The sequence below is a fragment of the Corvus kubaryi genome, unplaced genomic scaffold (genome assembly GCF_017639235.1).
Source record: "Corvus kubaryi isolate FWS band 111438036 unplaced genomic scaffold, C.kubaryi_AGA036_p1.0 split1-131, whole genome shotgun sequence".
Taxonomy (NCBI): Eukaryota; Metazoa; Chordata; class Aves; order Passeriformes; family Corvidae; genus Corvus; species Corvus kubaryi.
The window spans coordinates 6,050,304-6,073,332 of NW_024582073.1; the positions used below are offsets into that span (position 1 = coordinate 6,050,304).

General features: G+C 43.7%; 1 protein-coding gene across 5 annotated transcripts in view; it reads left to right on the plus strand.

Moving 5' to 3' along the window:
- The first annotated feature begins 4,001 nt into the window (after positions 1-4,001).
- CORIN (corin, serine peptidase) overlaps positions 4,002-23,029 on the plus strand; it is a 126,186-nt gene continuing 107,158 nt past the window's right edge. For 2 of the 5 annotated variants that reach the window (XM_042053613.1, XM_042053617.1), the window contains exon 1: positions 4,003-4,469. In XM_042053613.1, coding sequence (XP_041909547.1) covers positions 4,284-4,469 — 186 coding nt within the window. In that variant the 5' untranslated portion in view covers positions 4,003-4,283. Of the gene's footprint in view, positions 4,470-4,801; positions 4,999-5,322; positions 5,464-23,029 lie in introns of those variants that run through there. The other 3 variants (XM_042053614.1, XM_042053615.1, XM_042053616.1) reach the window with 3 other exon arrangements.

The window sequence follows — 23,029 nt, forward strand, 5'->3', positions numbered from 1 at the left end:
GAAATTATACTATGCAAAGTTGAATTGAATTTCCTTATTTTCTAGTATAAGAAATAAACAATTTTTCATATTGTTGCTTTAACTTTTTTTCTATCATATTAATGCCTGGAAGGTAATTCAAGATAGAAGTGTGTTTTCTTTAACAGAGTGAGGTGATGCTATTGTGTGACTGCATATGCCAGTAACTCTTCTATCACTAAGAGGAAAAGGAGAGATATTTTTGTTCAGATGAAGTAAAATGTGATGGGTTATCCAAAAGTACAAAAAGATACCTTTCTGGCTGAAATATGAAAATCAACATGAATGAAAACATTGTGGAAACAGCTTTTATCTTGCATGACTGTAACTAAATTTTCTATTTACTGCTAGCTTTTTCTTTAAAACAAGTACAATGGAAAGTTTATCCTTGCTTCTACAGCAAAGAGAAGAAACCTCTCTCTAGAGAGTTATACAAATTAGCTATATTTGTTATATGTTTGAAGGAGTTCTTAGTATTCTTTTCTGCATATTTGTAGTATTTGTGTGAAATACTGGAGAGGAAAAGGCTTCTCATTGACCATCTTCATTAAAGATTGCCATGCTTTCTTATTATAAAAATTCATTCTGTTCACAGAAAGCTATGTGTGAGCGGGCATATTCCCTTTCTTAAACGATTTGTATCTCTTCTGAACCTTGCATAAGCAAGACATACCTAGTTTTGAAATTTTATTCAAAATTGTTCTGTATATCTTATCCAACCATCTGAGTCATTTGCACTCTGTTGGTCTGCCTGCTGAATCAGATATTTATTTCTTGGCATAAAAAAAGTGTGGGGGTTAGAGCAATCTGCAGTTTAATAAATCACTAGATTTTTGTTTGTTTCTCTAAAGTATTTTTATAGTTAATATTTTGCCTTTCTTTGGTTGGAGCTGCATGTTGTCAATGACCTTTGAAATAAAAGGTACAGATAAAATCACCTTTTATTCAATATTAATGAAAGATGGTAATTCTAGGAAAGAAATACTGAACTGAAGGTAGGGTTTGTTAGCAATTTATATGTAATGTACTGTTACATAATATAATGAGCAAATATTTTGAATGTTAACAGCTTACAAAAAAAATGCATATTGATACATTAAATTATATAATGTGACCTGCTGTTGAAGGGAATTTATAGCGATAAAAGCCTGATGATGACTTAACATGAAGAATATTTAGTTATGTGTAAAATGAAAAAAAACTTGGGGCTTTTCTGATTCTGGATGCATTCTGGTGAGAATTCATCCTTCCACTGAGTCAAGGTTCTTACAACTTGTTGGTATGTTTGGAGTTGGAAACTCCTAGGGCAAGTTTGTTCCCTGTAACAATATCAAATCCATTGTGTGTGTTAATTTAATGTAAAAACCAAGTCAGACAATAAATGTATCGGAAACAACTTGAAAAATTGTTTGTTCTCAAGGACTGGTGTAGTGAAGCAGCAAACTTCCCAGGTAATGATGGATGACATACTGCAGCGCAAGTTTTAGGTATACTTTTTGTCCCCTTCTCTGGCAGTGATAGTTCTTACTGCTCACATTAATGCTGGAATTATGTAATTGTGTTCCGTCATGTTACTGCTCTGACAAAATTGTGAGAGTGGGTTGGGGAAGTCGATTAAGATAAAACAAGTGGGAATGGACTTAGTAGCTGATTTTTTTGGCCTCATAGGGAGAAATATAGCTGATTTATTAGACATTCTGACCTTAACTGACCTTAACTACTAGAGAAGGAAATGTTACTAACCAGATAGCACCAAAATTTGTTCATAAAAGCATCTGTGTTTGATTGTGGGTTTAAAGGAGTGAGCTCTGAGTTTATCATCTCAGCAGTAGCTCAGGCTCCAAAACATACCTGCTCTGTGTCAGCTTTCTTTGAGTGATGAGCTTGTGTGTTGTGAGGTTAGAGCACAGAGATGCTTGGTCTGAAGTGTGTTCCAGTGCCAGGCAGTGGAAGCTTGATGTGTGTGGCAGCTGCTTTCTGGTGTGTGCTCTAGGGTGGAGCATTCTTGTTTGGACAGTTCATGCGTGGCCCTGTCCTCATTTTCATTTAGTTTGGATATCTCTCTTCTGCTTTGGTTCCATCCTGTTACCAATGAGCATTTAAATTGCTGCCTTCTCTTGCTTCGTGAATATAAATTTGTATTCCTATCTGCCCTTATTCAAGTAAATTAGTTGTTCTAGAGAACTAGAAAATGAAGAACCTGTAGTGATTTGTATTTCCTAGGAAGGGAAATGCAAGGTGAAAATTAGGGGAAAAGTCAAGTGAAGTCAAATTACTTGTAAGATAATGAGATATGCTTCTTTCTACAAGTGGTTAGATGTTAATGAATTATTTGAACACTGCATTAAAATGTCTATATGCCATGGTACCAGAAAACAAGTCTGTGGTATGGATAGTGTATGAATATGAACTGTGATACATCAAACTCAGTTGTAAGGTAGGCTAAACAGCAGCTGTGTAGAAATAAGTCATAGTCTGAGGGAACTGTGGCTCTATTCGACCAAGTATTATTTAAGCTAGATAATGGTTGTGTATGCAGTGGTTTCCATAAAATCACCAACAAACCAGAACTCAGGCTTTCTTTTTGTGCTGCTGAATCTTGTGAAACGCCAGTTTCAGTGGCTCTCCTATTGGAGGAAATTAGTATGAGATTAGGAGTCAAGATTGGCTTGGGTTTGAAATTCACAGTTCTACAGCTGAAGAGAAGCCATCCTCAGCCAAGGCCAAGTTGTTTTTGCAGTCTGAACCATGTACTGCACCTCTTGGATACAAGTTTTCATTTATTGTTACTAGAATTTTTGACAGGGCTACCTAATCTCTGCTATGAATCACAAATTATGGTTTGATTCCTGCATTACAGCACTAAATATTTGTTGTTTTACATTAGCAATATTTTGCATAAATGGTCTTGCTTCTCTCTTTTTCCATGCTTTTCCTATTTTTTGTGCAATTGTTTTAAAGTGACCACTATTTTCTGCCAGATATTGGAGGTTGGGTTTGGAGAGATGTTTGGTTGGTTGGGTAAAAAGTGCAGCCCTGAATTACCATGAACAGGAGCCTCTTAAGTACATTGGTGCTCGAGAAGCACAGAGAACCCTGTCTGCACCATAAAGTTTGCCCACAAAGTAACAGAGCCTAAATCTGAAGTATGGAAATACAGACATCAGGAAAGGAAACTGGGGGAAAAAAGCTAAGAAATGTTAATCTTATTTATTATTTATATATAAGCATATATAATATAATTTGTTTATATTTACAAAAATAAACACTGTTATGAGGGGTATCACCCTCACTAATTATCAAGAGTGGTGACAGGGCTGGAAGCCGTATCCATGGAGAGGTGGTGGTTCACCTTTTCTTGGGTGTTTTCTGATTCACATTTTGAATGATAGCATTTCAGAAGTGCTAAATCATGCACAGTAAAAACTGGAAGCCTTTCTAGTTTATAAATGTCATCTCAGAACTCAGCTGCAGTGCCAGTGACATCTTTCTGTGATTCTTGGAAGGGTCCTGAACTGTTTCTATTCTGATAGGACCCACTTCTGCCCCTTTTGTACTCCTTATTTTGCCTTTGTCCTGTTGACTTTATCATTCTTGGATAGTGCTGGTGAGCTCCGTTGGGTGCACAGACGGGGGCTCCAGTCAGACTTGACATCTTTGAATGCAGATACAGGGCAAGGGGACAAATACATCAAATGCAGGTCTCATGGGGATGGAACATTCGCTCTGTCATTTGGAGCTTCAGGCGGCACTTGTCTCTTGGTCTGCGAATTTTGCTTCTACAGATAGGCAAAACCCAGGACATTCCTCCAGCTCCGGATCGTTGGGGCCGGTCAGGGCCGGGACCGGCGCGGGGACAAGGGGTAACGTGGTCGGGTCGCTGCTGTCCTCCCTCGCAGCGCTTCCTCGCAGGGGAGGGACGGGGCACGGCAGGCTTGGCGCCAGGGGGCTGGAACCGGAGCCTTCCTGCGGGGAAGGAGCTGGAGAAACCTGTCGTTGGCTCCGGGAGAGCTTCCTGCTGCCGGAGCTCCTTCCCGTCTGCTGCTGCGGTGCCAGCGCCGCTTTCAGCTCTCCTTGGAGCCTTAGAGGCTGGGCTGCGACAGGCCAGCCTGTGTGCTACAGAGGGAAGCGTTGCAGCCCCTGCAGGCGCGAAACTCTCCGTCCCTGGGCTGAAAGGGAAAGGCTTTGCCTGAACGTAAAATAAAGCTCATCCAGAAGCCAGGTGCGTTCTCTGGCACCCAGGGAAGTCCACCTGGGAATCGCGGATGAATGAAGGGACCCGGGAGTCTGGCCCGCGCTTGCCTACCTCCGCTCTGAACTCTGCGCCTCGACTCGGCGGGCCGAGAGCGCTTGTGGGTCCATACGCTGGGCTGGCTTCGGATCGCTTCAGCCCCAAGTGCGCGTCCGGGCGGCCCGGGAGCCAGGGCGCGGCGGAGCCCCGGCGAGCCAAGGTAAGGGGTGCGAGGGGCGAGCTCCGCGTGTTCTTGCCCCCTGAGTCTCTGACTCAGGCTTGTCTTGCCACCTGAAGCCCTTCGCGGCGTGACGAGGCGTCCCTTAACCGAGGGATAACGGGGGAAGGAGGGGGACCGCGAAGGCTGTGCCTACTTCATCCGCCCTCCCTGGGGGAGGCTTTAGGGCGAAATTAGCAAGTGGGCTGTCTCTCAGCTTGTCCCCAAGGGGTAGAGCCTTGTGTGCGAAAGGGGTGGGGATGTGGCTCTTTCTCGCGGAGGTTTATTATTATTGGGTGGAGGAGCGGGGAGGGGGAGTCTGCAGAGCAGACAAAATGCGGAGCCCTCCCCGCAAGTGTGTCTGTGCGGGAGGCGGGTGGACGCGGCTCGTCAGAGACCGAGGTAGAGAAGGGTGAGGGGGCGACCAAAGTGGAGCGGGGTCAGCAGCAGCCAGAGCATGCTCTCCACGCAACAGTTCCCTGCCCTGCCTGCGGAGGAGGAGCGCTACCGGCAGGTTCTCTCCGCCGGCCGGGTAAGGCGAACCTCTGGGCGCTCTCCTCCGCGCCGGGAGCCGCCTGGGGACCGCGGGCCGGGGTATTGGGAGGGCGGCTGGCTCCGCCGCTCGGCGACCCCCGGGCTGCGGGCGGGGGCAGCGCGCTCAGGGGACACCCCCGGCCGCCGCCGGCCCGGCGGGCAGCTCCCGAGCGCGGCGCACAGCCTGCGCTGCCGCCGCGGAGCTGAGCGGCAGGTTGCTCGGGCAAGCGGAGAAGGGGCAACCCCCCTCCCCGAGCCCGCCGAGCTTTTGTAGTGAGAGCGGACCCGTAGCTCGCTGGCAGGGACAGGGCCATGTCTCCCGCAGGCGCGGCCTGGGGGGCGGCCGGGGACAAGTGACCGCCCGCGCCCAACCTGCCGTGATGGGGCCGTCCCGGAGCGCTCCAGTGTCTAAACTTGCGGGGACGCTCCAGGGACGGCTGCGTTCAAGGGGCGCGGGATGCAGGTGAGCCGCAGCCAACAAGCGCTCGTTGTTGGCGTCTCAGGGAGAGCCGAGCATAGCCCTGGCCCCGGTTCTCTCCCCAAGTCAGCGCGGAAGATCAGCGGGGCTGCTATGCCCGTTAAATGCCCTATCACTGGAAGGAACGGGGAAGAGTTGGCCGAACCCGACGACAACAGGTCCGGCCAGGATTTGCAAGAACAAACTTTGGGCTTAACCTCTGGTAGGACTGTCATGGCAGCTCCATCGGCGGCCGGGCTCCCGGAGAGCCGATGCACCGTGAGCCTGGCGCGGTAGTTGCCCCCCGGCATCAGCTGGAGCTGGCTTTACCCTTGCGTCGGCGCACCTTGGGGTCGGGTGGAGGGACCCCCACCCCCTCCTACGGCTGTCCGGCGGGATGGTACCGCTGGCCGCCACCACCCACGGGAGGATGTTATCCCGTACAGGGTCACAGAGGGGGCAATTGATCCTTCCAGGCAGAGCCAGCACGCTTGTGTGGTTGCAAGTGTCCGAAGGGGATAGCGCGGGTGTGGGCAGCCTTCCAGCGTACACCTGGGAGGAGGGATGAGGGGGTCTGCCCTTATGGGAGAGGCTGCATAAGAGGGGGCGAGAGGGAACTTGCAGAAGGTGGCTGCCTCGTTTGTGCGAACTTGCAGGGTCGGTCCCCCCAGCCTGCCCTTCCCTCCGGGAGCCGGGGAGCAGGTGTCTCCCCAGTGTCCCCGGTGCGGGTGGCGCCGTCAGGAGGGCAGGCGCGGCGGGGCCCGCAGCTGCACAGCGGGGCCGGTGTGGAGCCCACGGCGAGAGGGAGCGTCCGCAGGGAGGGACCGGCTGCCCTCTCCCTCTCCGCCGCCGGGAGGGACCGGCGGGGGCCGCGCAGGAGTGCTGAGCCTGATGCGTGGCGCTTGCGGAGAGGGCGACGGAGCTTCTCGCGCTGTCACACCGATCGTACGCGACCGAAACAGCACAGCTGCGGATTTCACAAGTTTATAAACATGGCAGTATACTTTAGTAATATCATTGCTCCACTTGATTTAAAATGCAGAATCCTTGGATGCATTTCATGGCAGGCGATTAATTAATTAACTTAAATTACTAACAGTCGGGTTGAGATGGTGAAACTCTGAAGTGAAATCAAATATCAAAAGCTTTTAATGCATTTACGGGATCTCTTGGGAAGTTTCGGCTTTCAGCAGTAAGAGTATGGTAGTGGATTTTTCCACATGGCTACATACACCCTTCCTGTGCTCCTAAAAGATGGGCCAGTCAGCAGGACTAAATTCTTTAGTTTGTTTTTGTAATGGATGCTCTAGTTGGAGACCTCTGTTATAAGCTTGGATACTGTGACACAGGGATGAATTAATGTGTCACTGAGATAATCCAAGCAACTAAAAGGTAGTAATAGAAGAAATTAGAGAACTGAATCCCTATAAAAGCTGGTGACATCCCTAGAGGATCTTGGACATCAAGGTTCTGTAGAAAGATGGGGGCTTCTCCAGGTGAACAAAGGAATCCTAAACAGTGTTCAAAGCTCTTTTAGAAATGAAATGTTCATGAATTTTCTCCCTCCTCCAAAGGCCATTTATGGAGTACCCCAACAGGCAGATGGGTCTTGCTGCCTGGGGACAAGGCCGGCCCTTCAAGTCCACATATAATCCTCACTCAGCATGCATTTTTAAGGAGGCCACCAGCACTCATTTTCCTGAGAAGGCTTTAATGGTGATGAGCCAGCCAGCACAGCATGCTTTCCCATATTAGAGGAGTTTGCTTGTGCTCTTAGTATCTCAGGACAAAATATTGTTTTTCCTGAGTCTTTTGGAGCTGGACCTATAAAATACTGAAGAAAACATTCACTTCCTTTCCACAAGTCTTAGCTGGCACTTGACTGTGTGTAGATAACTTGAGTGTCTGGTGAATTCAAAGTATTGTATGTAGATGGTTTGATATGTGTCATTATTGGGGGTGTTCTGTAAAATGTGTACAGGGCAATTTAATATATCTTTATTATTGTTTGGCTGTTAATTATGTATTAGATGACATCTGCAGATACAAGTGAAAGCCAGGACTGTTAACAGTGCCAGTAATTATTTTAAAATGTGGGTTTACTTGAATGTAGGAATTGCCCTTTTTTTTCTTTTTTCTTTTCCTGCTAAGCTGATATACATGTTTAGGTCTTAGCACTCAGCTCCTTTGAGAAACATTACTGTCCTGCCATTACATTGAGTCCGTGTATTGCCAGACACACAATTTCTTGTCATTACTCACATAGCCAGACAAGGAGTGTGTGCAGAGGCTGAGGTGGATAAGCACCTAGACAGAAATCTCATTTGTCAGGAGAATGGTCCTTTCAAGAGAAGGTGGAACAGGCAAGGGAATGTTGGGATGGTTATATCTGGCAAAGAAATCCAGTGGCTCCTACTCAACTACTCTAACCAATGAATGCTGAACCACAAACAAATCCTTCGTACACAAGCAGGAAGACAGTGTGGCTAAGTGGCTGTTTGAGCTCTGTGAACTTTTGCCATGCTGAGGGCCAGCAGATTCAGGTCATCCCAGTCCAGGAGACACAACATAAGTGCTACTGGCACTTCCTTAAGAGGTGCTGTGGCTTTGACTCCACCTGGACCAGGAGGCCCTGAGTACCAGGTCATCTGCTTTCAGGCTGAACAGGTCATGCTGTTATACAGTTACATACAATGGCACTATTTCCTAGTGTGGTCAGGTTTTAAAAGATGGTGGCTATAGCTACATTTTGTGGGAAGAGTCTGAATCCTGTCAGCATGTCAGGTATCCTCAGCAAGTGCTTACAAGGCCAGATGAATGTCTTGTTTCTGAATGCCGGCCAGGGTTTGGCAGGGGCGGATGTCAGGCCACTTGCAGCAGGGCAGTTTCAGACTTGCACATGCAGCTTAGGCCCTTCCAAATGAGCCTGCCAGACACCTCCTGATATTTAAATGCCTTCAGGATGAAGCAGCTAAGCAGCAGGACTTGAGGGGGGCAGTCTGACTACAGTTTGAAATACTGATGCTTGTAGTCTGTCCCAGTTTCTTTCCCTATCAAAAAGAAATGGACCTCATAAGTGGCAGGCTGGGTACATACAGTTCTTCTGTGCCAGGAGAGAAGCGTGGGTGATAACCCACTGTGAAGTGATGGATTGTCATGGCAGGACAAAGAAAGCTTAAATCCTCCTTGTAAAGGTCTTCACACTCAGAACAGTGACTGAAGGCAGTATCCAGATAGCTCCAGCCTGACTACTCTCATTGCCTCTGAATTTTTAATTCTCTTGGCCCTCCACAGTCAGTTGTCTTGTGAGTGTGTGCAGTTTCACCTAGAACTGTCCTGACCCTCAGTCTGGGTGCCAGGGCACAAGAGCCCCCCCCGCTCCCCCACTTGCTGGGACCTGTAACTGCGGCTGCCAGCACGTACGTGGGGTGCGCCCTCACTCCCCGAGGGGCCGCATGAGTTAAAGTGGAGGAAAAGAGGGAAGGAAGAGCACCTGGCCTTTGTCCCTTTGGCTCTCGTGGCAGCAACCCCCGTGTCCAGCGGGCTGGGGCTCCCCCACCACGGCCGCCTCGCCCGGCTGTGCTGAGGGCGAAGCGGGGGCTGCTCCTGGGTGCCTCTCCCAGCCCGCAGCCCCGCGGCAGAAGAATACGATGCCGATCGCATCCTTTCCCTCAGTCCCCCGCCCTCTATAAATAACTCTGGCTGAGCTGACCTGTCAGATTCCCCCAGCAGAGCGGATCCCCTGACCCGGGGCGCCTGCAGTGGAAAGTCTGAATGCAAAACATACCGTAGTAAAAATAGAGCGGCCGGGGAGCCCCGCCGGCAGGTCCCGGCGGCTCTCGGTGCCGCACCGGGCCCGGCTCTCGCTGTCCCCTGGGCGCTTCCGTCAGCACTGAGAGCTTCCCCCTGCTCCTAAATCTATGTACACTTTAATGCCCCCATGGTGAATGCTTTTCTTGCTGTCAGATGGAAGCATAATTCATTTTTGCTGTGGAACAGATAGTTCCCTTTCCAAGTAGCGTTTTTAATTTCGGCTTGTCTTTCTACCCAGCAAAGATGAAAGAAATACGAATAATGGTTTAATATCCTAAATGTAAAAATAATAATGAGATAACTGTCGAGCAAGAGCTTCTCATTTCAAAAAGAGGTGAGAATGTTGCTACCTCTGCAGTCGGAATTAGATTCCATCCTGTGCCTACCTTATGCAGACAACTGCTCCCCTGAAGGGATAGATGCTCCTTGGCTATGGTTTCAAGCCATTATAATTTAAAGCAAGGCTTGTAACTAAATTGTGCGTATGTTACTTCTGGTTGTTTTACCTGCAAAATTTGAATATCTGGAGGTTGAAGCCAGCAATACACACCAGAAAGTACTGTCTGATGCTGTTATGCCTCATCCCTCTGGTGCATCTATGTCACAGTTCTTAGCCCTCAGTGCCTGCCGGAGCACAGCCGACTCTGGGGGTGGTGGTGGCGTGGCCTCAGCCCACAGTCAAGCACAACACGGCCACTTGCTCTCTCCCTACCCCGTCCTGCGGGATGGGGGGAGAAAATAGAAAGAATGAGAAAGCTCATGGGTAAAGATAAAGGCTAGGAGATCACTTCCTGATTACCATCATGGACAAAACAGACTCGAGTGGAGTAAATTAGTTTATTACTGATTAATACATATTGACTGATTCAGATATTGTGAGACAAAAACAAAAACAAAAAAAGAAGCATTAAAACACTTCAGGGAAACACCTCTCGTTCTCACTTCCCAGACTTAGCTTCACTCCAGACTCCTCTCCCTCCCCCTTGTTTTCACCACAGGTGGCACTCAGTCCCTTCATTGAGGCAATGAACAGCGCAGGGAAGGACTGTGGTTCTCTGCTACTTCTTTGATCCTATTCATCCTCTGCTCCGGTGTGGATCCTCTGTGGGCTGCAGTCCTTTTGGGAGTATTTGCTCTGGTATGGAGCGCATACCTCTCTGACCTTGGTGTTGGCACTGCTGTTTCTCACTCTTTTTCTACTTCTCTGCCTGTGCAGTGTTTATGCCCTTTCTTAAATACTTTTTCACAGAGGCACCACCAGCTTGGCTGATGGGCTCAGCTGTGTCCTGTGGTGTGGATCTGTGTGGAGCTGGACATATCTGGCACACAACAGCTCCTGCTCTCTTCTCAAGGAGGCCAACATTGCAGTCCTCCCGCTGCCAGCAGCTTGCCACTTATATGGATGTCCGTGTAATTGGTGCAGAAGTGGTGGCCAGAGTACTGACCAGGGCAGCAGTGCTGCCTCTGTGGTTCTCTGCTTCCCTGTCCCTCTTCCCCTATCCCTGAAGCATGAAGGAATGAAAAGAATCCAGCCATCCTTCGGTTCCTTTACATCATCTCTGTCATTAGAGTGGAACTTTTGCAGCATCTGCTTGTTTGGGTGCCACACAGTTTACAGTTCTCTGGTTTTGTTAGAGTTGTTTCCAGCATGCATAAGGTAGTTTTTTAGCATGTTGCCCCCTAGAAAGTGAATAGAGGCTGAAAATCAGATACTGACAGAGCTGCTTTTGAATGGTGAAATTTATGCTGTGATGGTTCAAGCCCTGCCCCCGGGGAACAGCTCCTGTAAGTCTGTGGGAAAAAAGACTCTCAAGTTGCATCACTGCAGGTGCTCCTGTAAGGTATTGCTCTGCCAGAATTCCAAGGCTAACCTTTTCTTGCAAAAGAAGTATTTTTTATATCCGACATTTAATTCATCTTCACCTAGTCCTTTAAGAGAGAAGGTAGAGTTTCCTTTTTTTAGGACTGCATGAGATTTCATCTACTCCAATTCACGTGTCGTAGTTCAGGGAGTTTCCAGTGTTCAGTGGATGGTGCTCTTGCTTTGGGACTGATTGGTGAGTGATTGTCAAAGACTGTCTTTTCCTTCTTCCCTTTCTAAAACCTGTAACACTCAGTTCCGCCATATACAGAACCCGGTGTTTTAAAAACTAGTGTGGTAGAATCTTTCACAACTGATTTGTTTGATGCCAGAGAGAGATTTGACTTAGTGGTGATGTAACAGCAGTAGTAACTGCCCAGAGCAATTCCTATTACTGTTCATCACCTCAAAGAACTCCTAGTTTCAAAATAGCCTATACTGTCACTCCAATGTTATTGAAAGTTACTTGATAACATCACAGACTCAGGAAGCATTTCCTGAGGAAAGAGACTCTCATTTCCCCCCTTTTCTGCCTCTGAGTGAAGCAGTGAGAAATCGCTTATATGCTCCCTGCATTGTTCATCTCATTAGATTTCAGAAAGCAGTCAGGTCATTCTCTTGGAAACAAAACCACTAGTAGATAGCATTGAGGAGTTTTCCATCCCGCAGATCTCAGTCCTGCAGCTTTGCATTCATGTAATAGTACAGCACATAGCTGTAATACGCAATTATGTCTTCTCCAGACTTCCATGGGACAGTGGAGCAACATGGAGATGTCTTCCATTGCTGTTGCTTTTGCTGTCAAATTTTTTGCTGGGTGGATTATTTTGCCTGTGCTAAAATTGTCCCGAAACCAGTGTCACCTGGAGATTAGAGAAGCAGCACATGCTACAGTTCTCAGGCTTTTCCCAACCTCCTGCATTTTCACATCTCCACGAAGAAACAGACAGCTGAGCCCACCTTGCCTTAACAACCTGTGCATTTTTGCCACGACACAGTATTGAGGGACAGATGTTGCTGAGAGATACTTTATTGTTTGAAAGATGCTAGTTCTGTGCATCTGCAAATACTATCTAAATGGATAATATATCTGAAAGAATATTAGGAACTGTAGAGTAAGTAGCTATCTTTCTTCTTCTCTTTTTGATATATAGCATCTATGTAACAAAGAAATTAGTAGTAAATGCCTTTTCTAAAGCTTCGTTTTGTCCCTGCTCAGCCATTTTAAGGGTGTTAGTTTAAATAATTTGTAGTGCATGTAGACAAGTCTGGAAAGGAAGTCTGAAATGAAGATTGAATGTGTTTAAAAGTTGTTAACAAATCTTTTCCCCTATAAAGTAAGATATATGGAATAGCATTGATGGTAGTCTGGATGGTTTGAGAATCCAGATGGTTTCCACTTGCTTTTTCCTTATCATAGATAGGATTATTCTATTACTCTTGAAGTTGTACAAAGAAAATATGAATGGAAGGAAACCTGACATCTGCTCTAGGGATGGCAAATTGAATATTCCTAGCCATAAACACAGTAGGGTTTTTCTTATTTAGCAAAATAATGCACCAGATTGTTATTGTTTCAGTGACTTAGATGGATTTTTTTATCCCATAAATCTTTATGTGATCCATAAAACTTCAATATCATATCAAAGTCAAATATATACACCAATATAAGTGCATTGTTAACCCACTTAATCTTGAGTTTTCTGTATCAGCTCATTTTTTTGCAAGTTCAGCATTATTGAATAGGTTTAATCTCTAGTCATCTCTCCAGTTATTTCTGTCACAATGTCCTGGTAGTTTCAAAAAATATCCTTCTCTTTCTTTATTTTCTTTTACTGAAACAAAATGTTCAAAGATTACGTGTTTCTGAACAAAGAGGTATCCTACTGAAAAATGAATGAGTCACCTCTAAATTTTTTAGGTAGTAGGCTATCGACCTTTGAGACATTGTGTAAGTCCATTTGCATCTTTGGGAGGAGGTCAAATAAAAATCCAGCTACGCTGAACAGATAAGGCTTTGCTTTGACACTAAATCATGTCCTTTCCTTTGATTAATATTGCTGTTGGCCTTATCTTTGGTCCAAGGGTTAGTATCTTTTTATTCACAATTCAGAAAAAAGTCAGTAAAGTTAACATTATACATTCAGATCCTAAATTTTAATTTCTTCTAGGCAGATGTTTATAGTTTAAAAAGAATTATGCATTTTAGGGAAAAATTAATAAGAAATGCATGAAGCATAAAGAGACAAATGCTTCTAAGAAGATTCCTGCAATTTTTTATCTTGCGTTCTAGTTTACCGTCCAGTTAATGTAATTGAAAGCTTCTGATTTTAAATGGGTTAAGCAATTGTATAATCTGCAATATGCATGGCACAGACATGATGTACTGGTCACCTCCAAGTTCAGAGGGTTAAGCCTACTGATGAGGCATTAACAGGAAGAAAACGTATGTCCAGTTATGAACTCTAACTGCCTTGTGTGGGATAGGGCTTCTGATGGGATTTCTACTCAGGGGACTGATACACTGAATGGGAGCCAAAGGATAGGCAGGATTTCTTTTTGCCCTTTGTAGTTTTCCAGGCTTGAAAGATTCTTTTAAGAGGAGGTTTTCCTCTAAAACTATCCCTCCACCACCTCAAAATGTTTTTGTTTTTTTTCCAAATCTTTTTATTGTCAGAAGGTAGGCCACTAAGAATTTTTTATGGTTTTTTTAATGGTTTGCAATTTTTCTTTCTGGTGCTAATGGCTCTCTGCAGTCATCTGCTCATTGAATTCCCAGCAAGGCAGGAACCTGAAGAGGGTGCTGTGTTACTCCCTGCCTGCTGGGTTGTGATTCTCCACAATGTGTAGCCAGAGGCTTGCCATCACTGTGCAGTGTGCTTAGCTCAATGCAATGAACATCTGGGTAGTCAGGAAAGCATTAGAATAGTCTCTCCGTGTGCTCAGAAAAACAGCGTGGCACTGTGGAAACTTTCATGAGTAATTTTTGCGAGCCATAGCAATTTAAAGAAAACTAATAACCCCTAGAGCATGAATTCTGCATTAGTTAAAGAGTAATTTCCCCAAAATAATCTCCCCCTGCTTGCTGAAGTGGGCTGAATGGATGTTCGTGTTCTGGCATTGAGAAATATCGGATAATGCTAACCAGAGTCTAATCATTAAAATTAATGCCTTTCATACACACTTCAGTTTTTAAAAAAATATTTGCTATCTTCCATATGTTTACTGAACCTTGCTCATCTTATGAGGCATGGCAACACCACACATCTTTGCCACCAGCTGTGAGTAATAAAGAAGAGAGAGCTTAGAATTGTAGTAAGTTTGCCATCAGCTGTACTATTTGCTAATCTGAACATTCTTGAAAATTCAGCAAAGTTCCATCGTAAATGTGGGAAGTATCCCCATAGTAGTTGCAAGTTTACATCAGTGAAATTCTAAATAATTGTAAATATGTACAATATGTAAATAAATACATAAACAATTAACATTTATGCCAAAGTGGAATCATTATTCAGCACCACTTCTCTTTAAAAATTAAGGAATTGCAACATATTGGTATTTAAGAGTGATACTGCTGTTCTCTAGTAATGATAAACATCCTTTTTTCCCTGTCTTCTAATTCAAATTTGGAAGACTGATAGGTATTGATTGTATATGTTGGCTAATGGTGTGTCTAATTCTTACCTATAATGAGATGGAGAACAGTTATTGGTATCACACATGGAATCCAAGAAAATCCTTTCTTTTCCGCTTCCACCTTTTGTGTGAGATGTTAAGGATCTGTAACAGAGAATCAAGATCAATAGTTTGCTTGTCATTAACTTTCTGATTTCTAAATAAAATATTTTCAGGGAGACAAATTATTAAATTATTTATTTCTATTTATTTTGATAACAAATAGATGTTTTTCAAGGTGCCTTTATAATCCACTACATTGCCAGAATAGAACGGTGGATTCTTTCCCTAAAGAACTAGATGAAATGAGAATAAACTCAGTACTCCAAATTGCCTGGCTGCAGTGCCTATGTCTGAATGGCCAACTTGTTTCTACCTCCCTCAAAGCCTTCAGAAAGGGAAGAATGAATTATGAAAGAGAAGTTGCACCAGAAGCAGCCTCTCTCAATTGCGCATCCACTGTAAAGACAATAACTTGGGTGCTGGCAACACCACCAGCAGCACAGCATTCATCTGTCATCCCAGATAAAAGCAGATTTGGAAGTGTGTATTGGTGGCCCTGATAGCTGCTTGTACCTCAGCTAGAAATGCAGAGTGAGGGTGGCTTGTGCAGGAGGTATCTGCGGTCCCACTGGACAGCACAGCAGGCACACGCCAAAGGAGGTCCGGCTTGGCAGGTGGCAGCGAAGGGTCTCCCACACGCAGGTAAGTGGAACACCGTAGGTGTGCGTCTGGACTTGGTCTCAGCAAACTTTCCACTGGCTTGCTCAAACCGAAGCTGGAGCTGCGTAAGAACAGTGTTGTCACTGAATGTGGTGAGAGACATACCTGAATGTCACCTTGTCCCTTCTGAGCTTCTCCTGCATATCTGCTCGATTTCTCAGTTCCAAAATTGTTTCAGTGGCTCACAAAACTGCTGAGATTGTCAGGAGTCTAGAACCCCAAATTTGTGCCACAGAAATGAAGGAAAGAGTATCACACAAATATTTGTTAAGTCTTGGTGACTTGAATTGGTGACTGACTTCTGGTGATGCCCAATTTGGATTTTTGCAACACTGTTTCTCAAAGTGGATTAAAAACAGCTTGAAAAGTCTTCTGAACAGAAGTGGACAGTGGGTCTCTGTGGTAGTCTGAAAACCAAAAAATCACCTTATTTTATACCTTGCATCTTCTTCAACACAGACGAAACATCACTGACACAGTTACACTGTACTTATTTTAAGTGAAATGTACATCAGGAAGATTAAATGTGTTTCAGATTTATGCTTCAATCAAAAGTGTCCAGCACCAACCAAATACTTATTTTGGAAAGATATGACCAGCTTTATATGACATCTCCCTTACTGGGTTACTGTGTATTTCAGATTGATTAATTTCATGGCAGGGAAAGGAGATCTGATGATCAAAATGAGCTTCTAACGAATTATGTCAGCAATTTGTAATTTTTCTGAGGATGTGGAATTCCTTGGGAGAAGTTACAAGATTACAGTGAACTTGAACTACCAGGAAAATAGTGCATTTAATTGGAAAATAACAATTATATGATAATAACATGCTTTTCATGTTTGCCGATTTGCTGTGTGAAAAGGGTTGTTTGAGTTTTTTCCTGCCTTGCTGTATGAAAAGGTGTTTGGGGTTTTTTTGCTGCTTTGCTGCATGAGAAGTCTTTTTCCTCTAAATGGCACTATTTCCATTTAGAATAACTCTGACACTTCTGTTCTCGTATTTGTGTACACCAGAATTTGGGTACTGCTTGTATTTGCAGACAAAAGCTACTTAGTATCCAGTTTCTTATGCCACCTTAACATTCTTTCTTCAGGGTCCATTTCAGTTTGGGTCTCTAATTCCTCTAACACTGAAAATGAAACATTTTGCAACTTTTTGCCCGTTTGTGTTTTTTAGCATGTGACTTTGTACCTTTGGAGGATTTATCTTATACTTTCTACGTGTTACAATGACTATTAAAGTGTGGTGTAATATTTTTTTGACAAAAAAGTAGTCAAATGGAGGCGCATTGCTGACTCCTAATATTCACGTAAACAGGACAGAACTGATGAAAAATGTAGACCATTTTCAGCTTCTGTTACTCATTTCCAGGCATTTGAATATTATGAGTTGATTTGAAAAGGCTGTAAGAATGAGTATGGTTAAATTTATATTTATATGGTGTTTTGTGCTTAAACATTGACGCTTCACATGTTCAGTTTTTGCTCTGTAGCCATAACAAGTGGGAACCATCTTCCTTTAATGGCAAAGGGAAAGCTATAATGGCTGGTATGGTCATGTCAGTCCAGTATCTAGAGATTTAAGACCAGCATCATAAGAGCGGATGAAATCACAGGAGCTGACAACTGAGCGCTGCTTCAGCATTAGAAGAGGAACAATATCAAGGATATGGGAAGAACTACAGATGGTTTTTGTAATCTTACATGTTTATAGCTTGGCTGGATAGCAGATTCCTCAATGGCATTATGAGGACTTCTACAAGGTCACCTGTTTACTCCTCGCTAATGACATTCTTTCTGCATTTCATAGTAGTACTTCTTTCCACTTCTTTCCAGGAAAAATACTACATAATGCTTTGGTGTATGGCTTGCTCAAGATATATTAATGCTTCTGATCTAAGAGGTGTCTTCTACATTTCTGTGTAGAGACCCATCATGCACAGAAGATACTGACAGTAGGCAATTAGCCCTAATGATACCTCTTTATCGGGAGAACATCTGTTAGTTCTGTGGTGACAACAGCAGGAGATATTTTTGTCGAGTGCTTATACCATGATTCAGGCTGTTTTATGGACTAAGAACTTAGACACTTTTAATATCTAAAAGGAAAATTGCATGCTACCATAGGCTTTTCACCCATAAATCTTAATGTAATCTGTCATTTCTCTGCTTTAATATGACAGGCATGTTATTGAAATGACAGCCATGAGATCAGATTCTTTCCATGTCTTCCAGAAAATAAGCTGTGAATTTTGGTCCAATGAATTTTTAGTCTTTTTGTAGTCAGATGGGACTACACACTTTTTTCCATCTTACTTTTTTCTGCCTCTGTGGTTCCAGAAAATAAACTGAGCAGTCTGATCCAGCAGTCCTAGATAAGCCTAGAATTTTTCAAAAACCTGTACTGAAATTAGTGCAGAATTTCTTTTTAGTCTATTTCCTTTATCGCAGTCATTACTGAAAGAATGCCACTCAGACAAGCAGTGGTTAATGTAATTTCATTGGGGAAAGAAGTTTGTAGCTGTCAGAAGAAATTATCTGATGTTTTTAGGCATCCTCTCTTCTGACTATATTCTTGTTAAATACAAAACATGTTTGTATTAAAAGCAAGTGACTTCTTGCCTTGAAAACCAAACACCCATATTTTCTAACTGTAGTGCACATAGTACTGAATTCAGAAAAATATTCCTTAAATTGAGTTTTCTAACAAGAGTGGTAGGAAGAGAACTTTCACCAGTGTTCTTCAAGTATTGAGAATACGCTTTGGTCCAGTGCTATAGATTTTTGACTAAATCAATTTTATGCAGAAATCTTTAGCATTCAGGGTTGATTTCTTTCAGTGGGCTCTCAAGGATTCCGCTTTTAAATCTTCTTGTCCTTCCCTTGTAAAGGGAGATAAAGACGTATCTACCAGGTACCTCAGTCTTACAGTCTTAGAGAATGAGTCAGAGAAACTATTAACTACACAGATAGTTGAGGGAGACTGGTTTCTTATCTCGGCCACTAACCTAAAAGCTTGAAGTGAGCCAAGGAGTAAGTATTTTGCACCCCCGTTTCCTTCCATAGGCCCTTTTTTATCTCCAGGTTCCATTATTTATGTCTTTAGTCTATTTTTTGTGCCTCTATTCCATTATTTATTAGAACTGAGAGAACAGAGCATGTCTGATGTTTATGCAGATACCATTGTCATACTAGAGCACTTTAAGCTGGTGCATGTATTCTTTGTGTATTGCAACATTTGGTGGCAAGAGGAAAAGAAACACTATCAGGGAATACATAAACAGTAGATGTAATGCATTCATGTTTATCTATAGGACACTTTATTAAATTCTCATTGTTGATATAGGAACCAGTAGCCCTGTCTCTAGTTTTAGTTCATATTCATCACAGAAATTGACAGAAAAAAACTCATGTAGATGTTCAAGTGATGGAAAATGGTAGAATTGGAAAACTGGAAAAATTAAGCTTACGCTTGCATGGTCACTGATGATGATTTAAACAGAAGTAGTGCTCTTCATGAGGTCTTTTCCTGTAGAAAGGAAAAATACAACATGCTGTTTAGTTGCCTATAAATATTTACTTTGAACAAGCAAATCATGGTGCTTAGAGAAGCATGTCTTTAACAAAATAACATTATTTTCTGGAGCAGCCACTGAAAGCAAATTTGGATACAACAGCCCATTTTAAAATCTGTGTCAGCGAGTTGTCAATGTGAAGGTTGAGATTTATTGTTTTCAGGAACGGAGAAGAAAGAGAATGTTTGATGTTCTCATTTAGTATTGAGTATTTATGTAAAGTGAGTAGTATTCACAATGCCAGTAGACTTTAGAAAACATTTCTCACAGAAACAGAGGATCACCAGAAGCTCACTGCTTTAATTGGCACACATTTAATGTTTCTGCTAGGTTAACTCTAAGGCATATGTACAACAGTGGTGGTAACTGCTCTCAGTTAAACACTTGTGCTTGAGATTATTAAGAACTCATGTACCTCCAGAATATTCAATGTCACTCCCTCCTCACAAAAAGAACCAAAAAGTGATGATGAATACTATTTCTGAATGTTTTTTCAATTATTTGAGAATAAAATTTTCTTGGTAAGTTTTTACTCCTAAGACAAACTCTCTGTGGAGTCATGGGTCAGAGTTTACTTTGTATTACACTGGGTAGAGTTGGACACTTCTTCTTGGGACTTGCAAGAAGTGCATCTTGGTTGGGAGTAATTTCTTTAGGAAAATGAGCTGTATCTAAAGTTTGTTTGTCTTGAAGAAACTAAGAATCAGCTCCCAAGTGCCCTGATCACTGGGCTGTGTAGTGATGGTCCTGCTCCTTACTGTCTGGCCCAGAAGAACTGGGTTCTTTTTAACAGAATATCATTATTTCAAGGGATGGCTTGCTCTGATCCAAGAGGAGTCTGTGCTCATGTGGTTGTGGAAGTCTACTGAGTTGTAGATCTAATTTTTAACCTCTTCAGGCCAAAGAGGGTATTGAACTCAATTACCCTGTTTCCTGTGGGAGTGCTTCATCTACTGCACCGTTGTCTGTGCTTTCAGAAGTAGTTATGGCAGTGTTTTGGGAGATCTGTGTTCATAGCAGAGTTGTGTCATTCCTCCGTTACCTGTGCTCAGAACTCACAAGGGGGCCTAACACAGGCTGTGCAAACCAAGGTTGTGGAATTCAGGGAAGCCTGCTATGAGTACAGCAGCTAAAGCTGGTGTATTCCAGCATTACCACAGGCAAAATGTCAGGCAGACACTGAAGACTTTAATATGAAAATGTAGACAACTGTGGACTGCAGGAAGTCAAACAGGTATTGTCTAAATGTCACATGCATTAAGGTTCCTAATATTCACCTAAATCCTTAACTTTGTCTGTGCCTGAATGTTTTAGATGTCACTTGTGGATAAGGACAGTAATTAAGCTATCGTGAAATCTTGGTTTGAAACATTTACAACTTCTGAATAAGCTGTTGATTAAGAAAAACTTCTGACAATTCATTAACTCTCTCCAATATTATTTATATTTCCCTTGTTCAAAATGAGGATAAGATTACAGACCTTGTCATCTCACTCAGGCTGTTTCAACAGATAGAGCTACCAATCTTTATTCTCATCCTGAGCTGCTGTTTCAGATTTTCAGATAAATCCAACATCTTTAAGTTTACCATCCTGCTTGCTAGATAAACCTGTTAGTAGGACTGTCTTGAGACTGAATCACTGGAATAGGAGGAGGATTATCAAGTGAGATACTGCTAGCAGCTCACTCTATACCAGTACCATATGCATTTTCAGTATTAATGTCTTTACTTTGAACAGTGGAAGTAGGAAAAGAAGTCGAACGGGACACTGCACAGGGAGTCTCAAAGCGGTCAGATGACATGATGCTTAGCAGTGTCGGAAGAGATACATACAACTTCACAAATGCAGCTTTCTTCATTTCTGCTGTCTGTAGAGGGTCTGCAGTGTCCAGTAACCAGGTGTATCAGGAATAGTTGATAATTCTATTATCAGCTAGGAAAATTTCTTTCCACATAGTCTTTGTGCCATGCTGGAGCAAGAAATATTGCAGAATGATGGAAAATTATTCTGCAAATCCTATTTATGCCTACAGGCTTCTCATTCAAGGCAGTAAACGGGCAGTGAGGTTTTGGGATGGTATAAATCCAGTCTCTTTGCAGCAATTCCGTAAGAAATAGTTGTTACAGTCTGGTTTAGACCCAGAAAAGCAAAGCAAGCTAAGTCTCTGAGCACAAACCAGAAAGAACTTAGAAGGTTCAAAATATTCCCAGAAACAAGATTAAAACCAAAAGAGGTTATATGTTGTTGCCAAAAAATTGCTGTATTTTATTTAATAGGAGAGAGGCAAAGAGAAGAGAAGAGAAAAGAAAGAGAGAAAGAAATGGAAAAAAGAAGTGTGTGGGGGGGTGGGGGGACAGGGAGAGGTGACAGGGGTTAGGTGGAAGCACATCACCCATCCAAGGGTCCCAACAACAGCTCGTTGCTCCCCTCCATCTGCTCTGCTGGTGGTGAGGGTCCCCCGTCGCCGCCGTGGCCACGCTGCCACACCCGGCTGCCACACCCGGCTGCCACACCCGGCTGCCACACCCCGCCGCCACACCCCGCCGCCACACCCGGCCGCCACACCCGGCCGCCACACCCCGCCGCCACACCACGGTGCCACACCACGGTGCCACACCCTGCTGCCACACCCGGCTGCCACACCCGGCTGCCACACCCCGCTGCCACACCACGCCGCCACACGCCCAAGAGTGCAGAATCCCGTGGATTAATACATGCTGTGGGCCAGGTGGAAATGCCCATGTGTCTTTCTTGCAGGGGCTGGCTTCACACCGTCCCTTGCAACACTGAGGGTCTTTTGCATCATCTCTGGTGCTCTGGTGCAGCGTCTGGGGACCCCTTTGAGCCCTTTCTGCTGTGGATAAGCTTTCCCCCGCCCTGGTGAGGGCCCCTCAGCTGGGCTCCTCTGCACAGTGGAGGATGGGCAGTCACTGCCCCTCTGACCAGAGGCTTTTCCCAGATACCCAAAGCCTCTCCTCCCTCCCCCCCTTGGTGCGAGGGTCTGTGCGAGCCTGGCAGCTGATAGCCCTGGGGCTGTGGTCTCCACCTTGGAGGTGTTAAGCCTGTGCTCCGTGAATGTCCCCAGCCCTGAGTTGTTACTTTATCTTATCTTCATCAGCGAACGGTGTCAGGCCTCAGGGCCCCATTCAGGGTGTGGTAGTCTTCTCTGCAGCTTTTGTAATACGGTTTTAAAAGTCTTTTAAGAAAATGTTTAAGTCATAAAATATAATATTTCAGTCTCTGACAATAGTTCAGCTTCTGTTTGTGCCAGTCAGTCTGATGATCCGCTCTTTACAGAAAGGCATGTTCAGCAGAGCCAGCCAGAGGGATAAGCCACAGAGACTGGCATTTACAAGACTAATATTATTTATGTTGTAGACTTCAGTCTCTCGAGGTTCTTTGGGGAGAGGCTGTCAGGGTAATGGATGCATTTACTCCTGTGTTCTGACACAACCAACTTTGACGTGATTGATCTTCCTGACAAAGAGGATAAACTATTAGTCATCCTTTGGGAAGACACTGTCTGGAATTGATAGACCTATCATCCAATTTCACCTTATCACATGGAAAATTTTATTTATTAGTCATTTTCAAATAAAGGAGCTTCATAACAGTTTCAATCTTACTATTAAATATTAATTTGGAATTTTGTTTTTGTTTCTGTTTAAAAAGTATGACATTTCTCCAGTATATGAGATCATAGTCTTGATGGAGTTAGGTTTAAAAAATATAAAATACATGTTTAGGCATTTGAAAGGGTTTGGATATTTGTAGTTTGTGCAGCTCAATTGAATTCAGAAAATAGTTTTTCTCTGTTCTTTTGTATTCCACTCATAGAACAGAAAATGGGATTTGCAAACTCTACAGAATACTGTTAAGTTATAATTTTATATAGTACTTAAAAAAATCAGACAGCATTTT